Genomic DNA, 12,305 nt, shown 5'->3' with positions numbered 1-12,305 from the left:
CTCCATGAAACTTCCCCTGATCTCATTCAACTCCAGCTTCCCCTGGAGCTACTCCCCACCCCCACACCCCTCTCATAGTGGTAAATGACCTCTTCTTAGATTTCTCACAACCCTCTTGGCCCTCTCCCTTGCCGGGGATCCCTCATTAATCAATCAATTGACAAGCATTTATTACGCCTAATCATATGCCAGGCATTATGTTAAGCATGACCTCAGTCTTCCAACATCTTACTCCCTTCCAAATCTCTATGATCTAGTGAACCTGGTCTCCTTGCTGTTCTTACAAAAAGATACTCCATCACCTTCCTAGGGCATTTTCACTGGCTGTCCGCCATGCCTGGAATTCTCTCCTTTCTCATTTCTGTCTCCTGACTTCTCTAGTTTCCTTCTAGTCAGTCAAAATCCCATCTGCAAGAAGCTTTTTCCGTCCCTTCAATGCTAGTGCTTTTCTTCTGAGATAATCTCCAATTTAAGATGTGTATGCATATACACACATACTATAGTTATATGTGTACATATTTATTTATATGTATAGATGGGCACACATACGCACTATATATGTATACACAGTATACATGATACATGTATGTGCATATGTACACATATAAATGAATTACATAATTTGTACATGATTGTTTTAATATTGTCTTCACCACTGGATTGTAAATTCCATGTAAATCGTCTTTTTGCCCTTCTTTGTATCCCTAGCAATTAATACAGTTCCTGGCACATAGTAGGAGCCTAATAAGTGCTTTGTTGACTTCCTCAAGGAGTTTACATTCTAATCACACTCTCCCTTGTATCACAAGGATTTGTTTTGTCTTTTTTTAAACGCGTCTGCGGTTGGATTGTAAACTTCTTGAGGGCATAATCTGTGTCGTTTCTATCTTTGCATCTCATTTTGGAGCCCGGGACAGAACCTTTCACGTACTGTGATTTAGCTGAAAGATGTTTGTTGCAGTGAATCGCATTGGCACCCAAGAGGATAGTTAGTAAGATCACTGCAAGTTCCAGGTTTTGCAAATAGACAAAATTCTACGACATAGTTTTGTGTTTAATTTATAAGTTGCAGCTCTTGATTTCCAAGGGCAAGCTGAAAGCTGCAATTCAACTTTCGCGTTTCTCCAGTACAGTCTGTAAAATACTTCTACACAGCCAAGGATAGAAATCAAATCAGCTCCTTCCCTTCCAGGCTTGTGTGACTCCTGCAGGGAGCCGGAGTGGTCAGAGGGTGGAGCGAGAGCTAAAGACTTTGCACAGAGCGCCCATGTTAGTGTATCCCCGGGAAGGGAAAGCCAGGAAAGCACCAGGGAGGGAGGAGAGAGTCAGATGGAGCCCGCCGGGAGCTCCGGCTCTGCCGCAGGGCGGGAGCAGCTGGAGGAGGAGGAGGAGAAGAAGGAGGAGGAAGAGGAGGAGGAGGCGGTGTTTCCGGGAGCTGCGCAGGCGTTGCTCGCACCTTGTTGATTAGTCAGTGCTGGGAGCGCTGCTATGGCGTTTCTCAGACCAGCGGCTCCTCCTCACACACTAGAAGCAGAGGGAAGGAGGAGAAAGAGGAGGAGGAGGAGGAGGAGAGCAGCGGGCAGCCGCCGCAGCTGCAATCGGGGGGCTGGAGGAGGAGGAGCTGCAATAGGAATAGCAGCAGCAAAACTATCACCACCGCCAGCCCCGGCAGCAACAGCAGGCACCGCCGCCACGGTTTCTCCTTAGAGTTCCTTCTCTGTAAGGGAACCCGGGGCGTCTCAACCATGTCCCGCAGCTGCAGCTGCAACAGCAGCAGAAGCAGCCGCAGCAGCAGCAGCGGCTGAGCCGGGAGCAAAGCTCTCTCCCCCCTCTCCAACCCCCCCAACCCCCAGCCCTGCTGCACCCAGCAATCTGGGAGACCTGTCGGTCCTCCCGCTTCAGCCCACCACCCCCACCGCACCCCACCCCCGGGAGCCCGAGGAGGCAGAGGACAAGGAGGTGGTGGTAGTGGCCTGGAAAGGGAGGGGGGGTGTGTGAAGAAGGAGGCGAGGAAGATGGACCCAGTCCCCTCGCAGGGCTACAGTCTGAAGGATGTGAAGTGGAGTTCGGGCGCCGTTCCGCTGGACTTGCTGGTCAGCACTTACCGGCTGCCCCAGATCGCCCGGCTGGACAGCGGTAAGTGAAGCCCCGGGGTCGGACCGCCACTGTACCCGGCCCAGCCCCCGCTGCTGGCCCCCCGCACCCCCTCTCCAGCTGCAGTGAATTGGGGGGCGGGAGGGAGAGTGGGGAGTTGTTGCAAACCGCAATCTACGTGTGTGTACGTATGTGTGTGTGTGTGTGTGTGTGTGTGTGTGTGTGTGTGAGTGTGTGTCTGTGTAGCCGAGGGTGGGACGGACTGGCCGGAGAGCAAAAGGACTTCCAGACAGCCCGCACTGTAGTTGAGAGGGGAGCGACACTAGCTAGTGCCCTGAACTTGGAGCCGCCTGTGCTGGAAGTCATATCGTTTTCAGGGACGCTTTAAAAAGGGACCCCCCCCAAAAAAACCCAAAACAAAACTGGTTCATCCTTAGGGGGCAGATGGTCATCTTGAAAGCAAAGTGGCCCTCCCTATCTGTCTGCCTCAGTTACTGAAGCTGGGAAAACCCAAAGAGGTGCATATCTCAAGAAACTTTCTAAAAGAAGTAATTTTCCAATTGCAGGGAAGCATACAGCCCTGGGTGACATCGTTATTTGGGCTCAGCTTTTGGCAGGACTCAGTAGCAGGTTTAGGTGGAAAGTCTCCTGAGTGACCAATGAAATGAATCGAGTATTTGGCATCCCTTTTAAAACATTTTATTACTGTATGTCTGCATTCTTTACCTGAATTGAAAGTACTTTGGGGCTGAATGTAGAAAACATTGAGTGTAGTCAATTATTAGCTCTGATTATTTCCAGCATGGGGAAGAAAAATAAAAATAAAAACTTAAACCACAAAAAAATATGTATGGAACTTGAGCTCCGAACTTGAAACTCCAGGTCATTCTTTAAAACAAGACTTATTTGTTCTGCCTTTGTGACATCTGCAGACAAGTAACAATTCACACCTTCCAGTAATGGTTTTCCTTTTAAGAGCTGGAGTGAATTAGAAGGTGTAAATTCAGATAAGCTTTTTGGTCCTTGTGTGTGATGTGTTTTCAAGAGAAGCTGGACTGAATTTGAGAGGTTTATGCCATTGCAGACTGCAGAGCCCCGCTGCTGTTGTTCTGAGGCTACCTGAAACACCTGAGGTCCAGGCAGCCAGGGTAGTATTCTGGTCACTACATCAAGGCCACGTCAAAAGGAACACCAAACAAAGCTATTTCATTTCAAGTCAGAGGGGCTTGGGTTGCTCCTCTTTGTTTTCAGGAGCAATAGGCATACACAACTGTGTGTAACATGAGATTTATAAATCACCAAAGGAATTTTTATTCTCATTGTTCTTATCTCTGCCTCAGAACTTGAGGTCAGCATGTGGGGAACAACTTAAAAAGCAGGAAAGTTTCTAGGAGCTAGGGAAAATCTTGGAACAACATTCTTATTTGAGGACCATTAGACTTGAAAGGTAAATAATGTTGGATTTTTTTTTTTCTTAATAGCTCTTGGCTTCACTGGGAGAGAGTATAGTTGCAGACATGAGTGCAAGCACTACAGGTGCTTTGGTGAGACATTTCTCACCAGAGTTGGTGGGAAAAGACTAGAATATAAATACACTGTAGAAATTAATCTAATTTGATTCCCCCTTGACTACCACAATATGGTGTTTGCAACCCTCTCTGGCCCAATTTCTTGCTGTTCTGGGGTTCTTATGAACTGATTTCTCTTTAAAAGGCAAAGGGCATTGAATTAGCTGGAGCAAAGTTCCCACAAAGACTTCAAGGTGGAATTAAATAAATTTACAATTAGAAATCAGTTTGTGACTTACCTTATGTGCCACTTTTCTTTCTTCACCTGCCATTGTAGGTCTGAATCAGAAATTCACCCCTTTCTCCTTTATTTCGCAGCAGTAAAGGGTAGAATTTTTTTAGTTATAGATTTTTTTTAAACATTACTTTCTTCAAAATCACCCATTATTTTTCACTTGCACACCCTGGTCTTTGGAGGACAGTAGTTGTGGATATCTGTTGTTATAATCGTACCACTTGAAGCATCTGAAGCTGCCCCTGCCATAGCACTTGGGAAGATGCAAAGTTTGTTTATTCATGGGATTGTTCCTTGGTTCAGATGGTAGTACTGAATCATTTACTAATTAGGTTTCCCAATTTACTACCTCCCTTCTCCACCCAAACTTTCTTGCCCCCAAGCTTTACTGTATGTAGTTGGTATATTTCTCTCCATAAAGTGTAGGCCATTGTGATACCTAAGTAATAAATTTTGGGTAGAACTTTAGATAAGTCAGTCAGTCTCAGTTCCAGCATTGTTTTGTTTTGTTTTGTTTTACTTGGTCAGCAAGCATTTATTAAGCACCTACTATGCTGTAGTAGTCCTGGAGAAGGAAATGGCAAACCACCCTAGTGTCTTTGCCCAAAAAAAAAAAAACCCCAAATGGGGTCACGAAGAATTGGACACTGCCACAAAATGACCAAACATGTTTCAGACACTGTGTTAGGCACTGAATAGATTTTTTAGGCATCTATCACAGCAATGTTGAGCATCTATCTATTTATCAACTTAAGTAAACCTTTATTAAGCTCCTGAACAGGTACTGAGGGAGATGCAAAATTAGATAAGACGTGATCATTGGAGGACGTAGTCTAGGGAGATAAAACACCTTACAGACAGCTATAATAATGTCACAGTTCCCATCCATCATTATGCAGAATTAATGAAACCTCACATTCCTGTGCATGTATTTAATAATTTCTAGCATGTGCTTGTGTAAAGTATGTTTCTTTGTCAGTTGTAGTTAACTTTCCTAATCATGTTTTTGTTTTGCTTTTTAAAAGAAGGGGAGAAGAGGTTGAGAAATATGCCCTTGTTTGACTCATCACTGGTGGTCTTACATTGCTAGTGGCAAGGGCCTAAACTCTTAAGTAATCCTTGAAGAGAGTTGGATACCATATCACTTCTGATCTTGGGCAAAAGGCTTGTTACTCTTCACCTACTGTTCTAAATAGCAACATCCTATCTTTCCAACCTAGTTCATGGTACTTGGAATCAGGAGAGTCTAATTTTTGTAAAAAACATGTGCATGCAATGAAATGCTTGCCTCATAAGTTCTTACACTACTGTCTGTCTTCAAAACTTGTTGGGGAGCAGGGTGGGAGAACTTTAGCAAGTTGCAGAAAGGATGAGTTGGCAATTTTTTGCTAGCATTTTTGCACTGTGTCTACTGTGTGGGTGCTACTTTTGAAATTGTAGGCATGTCTGGATAAGAAAATTATGAAGGTATATGAAACATCCACTCACACTGCTTTGCCATTTTTTTTTTTAACACAAGTTGCAGAATCCAAACTTTGCTAGGCAGTTGGATGGACAGTCTTTAGAACTGATCCATCAGTACCTAAATCTTGGACAGAGTAATGTGGATAGACAGTGACCTGGACCCAAAATGAAATAGGAGGAGAGAGGGCTGGATTGCTTGCAGTGATACTCATGGTAACTTTTTAATGAGCTTGAAGTTCTTCCTGAAGCAAAGGCCCATCCCTTTGACCTTCTTAACATTCTTCCAAGCATGCTATATAGCTGTGGACCATAGAATACTCCAATTTCTGAGGAAACAAAATTGCATGTTACCCAAAAGGTAGAGTCCTTCAGGAGAAGTAGCATAATGGATTTTGTCAGGGAGATGTGTGACCTTAGAAGAAGGAGCGTTGATTGGATGCTGAAGGCCAGTAGTAACCAATGGAAGGTCCCCATATGATAGCCCTGCAGTCTCAAGGGACCTAGAGCAAGAGTTTCTAACATGGAGTTTGTGAACTTGCTTTAAAATTGTTTTGATAATTGTTTTTGAATATAATTGGTTTCCTTTGTAATCCTATTTATTTTATGCATTTAAAAACTTTATTCTGAGAAGTCCATAGAGGGAAGGGAATAAGCATGTGTATAGCATCCACTGTGTTCCAGGCACTGTGCTAAGCACTTTTACAAATATTATTTCACTGATCCTCACAACAACTCTTCAAGGTAAGTGCTATTATTTAGATTTTACCTTTGAGGAAACTGAGGCAGACAGAGGTTAAGTGACTTCACACAACTATTAAGTATCTGAGGCTAGATTCCCTGTGGATTTATTTGAGGCCTTCTGTTCTTTCTGAATTCTTTTATTTGATTATATTTACTCCTGTGGTTTTAGTTATTACCTCTGTTTCTATTCAGAGGTTTCTCCAACCTGTTTCTCTCTGGTTGTCCAATTGTTTCAGTCATGTCTGACTCTGTGACCCCATTTGGGATTTTCTTGGCAAAGATACTGGGGTGGTTTTCCATTTCCTTCCCCAGTTCATTTTACAGATGAGGAAACTAAGGCAAACAGAACTAAGTAACTTGCTCAGCATTACACAGCTACTAAGTGTCTGAGGCCAGATTTGAACTCATGAAGATGATTCTTCCTGACTCAAGATTTCTTTTCTATTTCCCAAACTATCCTTAGAACTGTCTTTGCTTTTGTAATTGTTTGCTGAATATAGCCTCTTGGATATCCTGTTAGCACCTTAGAATTAACCTTCCTGTACTGAATTCACCATCTTTCTCTTAAAATCTACTCTTCTCCCGATTGATCCTCTAACTTCTCACTTTATGTTAATGGGTCTCCCATTCTGCCGTTTGCTCAGGCCCATGACTTGGGAGTCATTTTTTCCCCTTTCTCTGTAACTCCATGCAGTCAGTCAGTTGCAAAATCCTTCCTCAGTCTCCATCTAGCCCCCCTTTTCCTTTTCTTCTGGGTGCTGTAGTCAGACCATCGTGTTGTTACCTAGTCTCTTTTAATAGATTCCTAACTGGTCACCTTGCTTCTAGTCTATCATCACTCTAACCCCTTCTATTCATTATTACTTTAACAATCTTCCCAAACACTCCTCAAAATTTTTTCAGTGCCTACTGAATAATATATAAATTCCTGATTGGGCATATGAGGCCTTCCACAATCTGCCTTCAGCCTGGCCCTTCAGCCTTATTTTATTACACGTTATCTGCCACACAATTCCACAGCATCTCGGTCTAGGGCAGGCTGCCCCTGAACAAGAAACATCTGCAGAATCCTGAACAAGTGGTCACGTAGCCTTTTCTTGAAGACCTCTAAGAAGGACAACACACATCTTCTCAGTTGGCTTATTTTAATTTTTGGTTGATCAATTAGGAAGGTTTTCTTTAGTTTCAAACCCATTGCTTCTGGTTCTGCCCTCTGCGGCCAGGCAGAACCAACCCAATCCCATTTCAGCTTCCACCCAATCTACATTGCAACCAAACTGGATTACTCTTCTTTGTGCTTTGCTTATACCATCTCCTATACTTAGAATTGATTTACCACGCCACCCTACTTCCCCACATCCCTTCCTTCAAGGCCTTATGCTACCTCTTTTTTTTGGGGGGTAAAGCATTTGGGGTTAAGTGACTTGCCCAGAGTCACACAGCTAGTGAGTGTTATGTGTCTGAGGCCATATTTGAACTCAAGTCCTCCTGAGTCCAGGGCCGGTGCTCTATCCACTGCGCCACCTAGCTGCCTCCATGCTACTTCTTCATGAAGCTTACTATGGAGTGAGTGATCTCACTTCTCAGATTTTGGCACAGCAGTTTTTGATCCTTCTTTTGTGCTTCTATCTTGCTCTTTGTATCATGGTTGTTTATCTACTTGATTCCCATCTGCCCCATTAGATTATAGGTTCTCTGAGACCAGCCCAAGCTTTATCTATCATTGCATTCTCAGGGTCCAAGATCCTGGACCTTGCATGTGATTAGCACATAATAAATATTTGTTTATTTGAAAGAGTACTGTATTTGGAGTCCCAGTTCAGTTATACCACCTCTGTGACTTTGAGCAAGGTCACTTAACTCCTTTTACTTCAATTTCCTGATTTTAATCTAAGGAAGGTAGACCCAATGATTTCTAATATTTCACAATCTTATGGACTAATTCTGTGTTATATAATAAAAGCCATAGATAAAGGTTCAGGACAAGAAGAGGAAAGGGGAGTTCAAGTTTAACCCCTCCCCTACTCCCTATTTTATATATGTCTCCCTGAAAATTGAGTACGTGAGGAATTTGCAATTTTTATTTCTGGAGGGAACTCCCTACCTCGAAACCTCAGGCCCTTTCCATGAAAGACTCTTTTTTGTGCAGTGAGAGCTGTGCAGAAAACTTGGTTTAAAGTAGAGGTCTCAAATATGTGACCCTGCCTAGAGTATGCCTGAGCATAGACGGCTCTTGCTTTACATAAATTTGGATTATGCATGTTCGACAGTACTTAATTCTGAAAGGAATCCTCATTCCAAAAACACACCTATGTTAACTCTGCTGTACAATACTGTGTGATCTCTCTCTGCTCCACCACTCAACTCTGTGTTCCATGGCCTCCCATGACCTCCCCACCAAAAAAAAAGATTCTACTTGAACCTCTTAAGGTTTAGGCAAAGGGCAGCTAGGTGGTGCAGTGGATAGCGCTCTGGCCTTGGAGTCAGGAGGACCTGAGTTCAAATGTGACCTCAGACGCTTGACACTTACTAGCTGTGTGACCCTGGGCAAGTCACTTAACCCTGATTGCCTCACCAAAAAGCAAAACAAAACAAAGCAAAACAAAAAAACCTTCCAAGTGAAAGCAAAAGACTGGGTTGCACACTGCTGTTGCTGCCTTTGGGGGCTTGGCTTGAGACCAGACAAGACCATTGCTCTGACTATCTGTGGGTTGGGCTCCCTGTCTGCCCACCCTTGGATACCACCTGTCTTATCCCAGCCCTGCTGTGTAGTCTGTTCTCTCCTGTCTAGGCCATGAAAGCTGGCCAGGGCCCCAGGTGTTCCAACTCCTGCTCTCCCTTCCCTATGTCGCACTTTGTCTCCCTGCCTCCCTCCCTTCACCATATCCAAGGGGAAATTCTCATACAGTAAAAATTGCTTTATATAGAGGTCTGAGTTCACTTAATATAAAACAAGAACTGTCTGTTTTTCATGAATCAGATTATTTAACAAAGTATTTAACAGAGAAATAAATAACAAAATAAATAAAAATATCATAAGACATAGATAGTATTATGTTTTAAAACTGAGTCATTGTGCAGCCCGCTGGGATCCATTATGTGTGGATTAGTGGTCTCTTTTCTATTTGAATTTAACACTACTGGTCTAGAGCAGCTGATAAAAGGTAAATGACACCATTTGCTCTAAATAGAAGCAAGAGCATATATTGGTAACAATGGCAACTATCCTGATCAGTAGGGGAGATTTCTCCTTTGGTTACAGCTATAAGAACATCAATAATGTTCTTTTTTTCCCCCATTCATCTTGATAGTTACCTGCTAGTAGCTGAGGGAGAAGGAAAGAGTTTTCTAGTTAGGTTCAGTAATTCCCCGCTTCCAAATTGTTTTGATTAAAGTTGGAAAGGTGACCTTTCCTAAATTGATCTGGTCTCAGAATGCTTTGGGACTTCCAGTGTAATAATGGAACCCAGAGGCAGTGCTAGTCTGAGGGTACAGAATATCCTTGAACTGTTCAAAGGGGAATAGATTGCCTTGGGAAATAATAAGTTTCCTTTTTGAGGTATGATGTCCAAAAGGATGAAGGTGATGATCCTGTTGAACTCTGTCCTGGTCAGACTTCATGTGTAGAAACTAATTACTTCTGGGTACCATGTTTCCAGAAGGACATAGATGAGCAGGAAGTTATCCAAAAAAAGACAATCTGTGCCACTTGAGTGACAGCTAAGGATGGTTTGCCTGGAAAAGAGAAGACTGAGGGGATGGCATATGATAATGGCCTTCAACATTGGAAGCTCTATCTAATGGAATTAGATTTGTTCTAACAGCAATGGGTACAAGTAGCTAGGTAGCAGATTTTGAGGGAAAACCTCCTCTCTAAGCTACCACAAAGTGGAATGTTTTGCTAGATTAAATAGTGGGTTTCTTTTTATAGAAGTCTTAAAGCACTGGCCAGATGACCATTTTTGGGGGATTTTTGAGAAGTGATTCTTATTTAGACACAAGTTGGATTAGTTGGTTTCTGAGGTCCCTTCTAACTTTGAGAGCCTTTGATAAAGGAGGGGTGAGATGGCTTAAGGCAATTTGGAAGCAAAATTTAATTAAAGTTCTTTTTCATACTGATGATTGCTACATGTGTTATTTTATAATTTCAAATTTAATATTATGGGATGATGCCTTTTAAGTACAAATAGTTTCTCTTGGATCACTATTCCCATTACATAGAGCAACAGTGCTCAGTGAACGTTTTCAGAAAGACTGGTGTTAAGGAAATCTCAGTCTTGCTTCTGAATCACCTGTCTATACCCCTATAACTTTGGGGGAGTTGTGTGAGTACCAGCTCTTGTCTTGTGCTTCAGTGTTTTACTTGACATTGTGTAAGGGCAGAATTGAATTCTTCAGATTGTCCACTAGATGAATGGGAACCTTAAACAGAAAAATGATCATATACTACAGTAATGATTAGAAAAATTACAGCATTTCATATTTTTCGAAGCAATGCTATAGTATCTCATTTGAAACCCCCTCTCCCCTCCCTCACAACTTTAACATGTCACAACACACTTGGGAGGCAGATAGGGGGAATATTATCACCTCTATTTTACATGTAAGGAAATAGACACCAAAATGAGTGACTTTGGGCCAATATCCTTTCTAATACACCTATGTAGGGGTTATGCAGGACTGGTGGCAAGGTCTATATCAGAGAGTGTTAGAAACTGCTTCATGATATAAATAAAATTGGGCTAAGGAGAGTGGGAAGCAAGAGTAAGAATTTAGAGTAAGATGTGAATCCAAGATAACTTTGAAAGAGTAGGATGAATGATAACTTTAATTGCAGGTATAGCAGCATCAGAATTAAGCTCAATGTCTTATATCACATTGAGTGTGTTATGAATGGTCAGTAAATCCCAGATGTTGAAAGTCAGTCCCTTTCACTTGAAAGTACTAAAATGATTTTTTTTTTCTTGCTTTTGGTGAGGCCGTCAGGGTTAAATGACTTGTGCAGGGTCACGCAACTAGTAAGTGTCAAGTGTCTGAGGTCGGATTTGAACTTGGGTACTCCTGACTCCAAGGCCAGAGCTCTATGCACTGAGCCACCTAGCTGCCCCTGAAAAGATTTTTCAGATGGGTTTCTGCCTTCCATCTCAGAACCTTTCATTTTTTGACTTGTTATGTTGTGTGATACTAACTTGGCTAAGCCCCAGTTACAGCAGAGGAGTACAGGGTGTAAATCAGTAGAAGTGGAAGAGAACAGTAATAAATGGTAAGGCCAAAAAGACTTGGGAAACCCTCCTTGGATGCCCATTCTGTACAGACACAATTTCAGAATTGAAGCATTTAAATGAAATAAATTACCCAAATTAGTTACTTTAGAAGGTACTCAGTTTATCTTCCTTTAAAAAAAAGTGGACAAACTCAGTTTCATTTACTATATATTTTTTGAAGGAGTAGGTGTTGTAAACTATTCTTATCCCTATTTGGTATTTCTCTCGAAATAGAGATGGTTGCTATGTCTGTTTGCAAATTCACTTACTTTATTTTCTCCTCTTCAAACTATTTATATGACATTGTCAGATTAATCTTTCTAAAGCACAGCCATATGTTTACTCCCCTGCTCAAAAGCTCTTAGTGGCTACCAGTTAAATCCAAACTACCACCCATGGCATTCAAGCTCTCCTTAGCCTGGCTCCAAATGACTCCTCTGTACATGCTCTTTGTCCTAGGAAGATTGGACTCTAACTTTTCCCTGAGTGGGCCCTGTGGTTTCTTCTTTAAGTCATCATTATTATATTTGTGTAGCCTTTCTATAAATTATCACATTTGCTTTTCATGACAACCCTGTGAAAGAAATGGTGCCAGGGTATTAAAAATAAAGTGTATGTGTATTTAGCATTTCCAGGTTTGCTATGTACTCTACATGGATCATCTTATTTGATCTATTTTTACTATTAATCCAAGGATGTGACTGACTCATGCATAAAGCAAAAAGCTAGCTGTGTGTTTGACTGCAAATCATTTATTTGCTCATTGTCTTTCACTTTGAGAACAAAAATTTTACTTTGAAGCAAAGCCTCCTATCATTAGTTTCTCCTATCATTAATTCCAGTGGTAAGGACTTGTTTGTAAAAAAGTATAACTGCTTATATTATTCAGTGACCCATCTTTCTAGGCTGTCTTCCCTGACTTGAAATCTTGTTCTCTGT

At 42.1% G+C, this 12,305-nt stretch overlaps 1 protein-coding gene across 1 annotated transcript in view; it reads left to right on the top strand.

Moving 5' to 3' along the window:
* The first annotated feature begins 1,914 nt into the window (after nucleotides 1-1,914).
* The window catches only part of LOC114054221 (GRB2-associated and regulator of MAPK protein 1), a 205,015-nt gene continuing 194,624 nt past the window's right edge, over nucleotides 1,915-12,305 (top strand). Inside the window, exon 1 of the mRNA XM_027877393.1 lies at nucleotides 1,915-2,136. Within this exon, the coding sequence (XP_027733194.1) occupies nucleotides 2,016-2,136 (121 nt within the window). The 5' untranslated portion in view covers nucleotides 1,915-2,015. The remainder of the gene's footprint in view (nucleotides 2,137-12,305) is intronic.

The sequence above is a fragment of the Vombatus ursinus genome, unplaced genomic scaffold (genome assembly GCF_900497805.2).
Source record: "Vombatus ursinus unplaced genomic scaffold, bare-nosed wombat genome assembly UNPS02014812.1, whole genome shotgun sequence".
Classification (NCBI taxonomy): domain Eukaryota; kingdom Metazoa; phylum Chordata; class Mammalia; order Diprotodontia; family Vombatidae; genus Vombatus; species Vombatus ursinus.
Note: the sequence above shows the minus strand (reverse complement) of the source record. Positions and strands in the feature narration are given on the sequence as shown.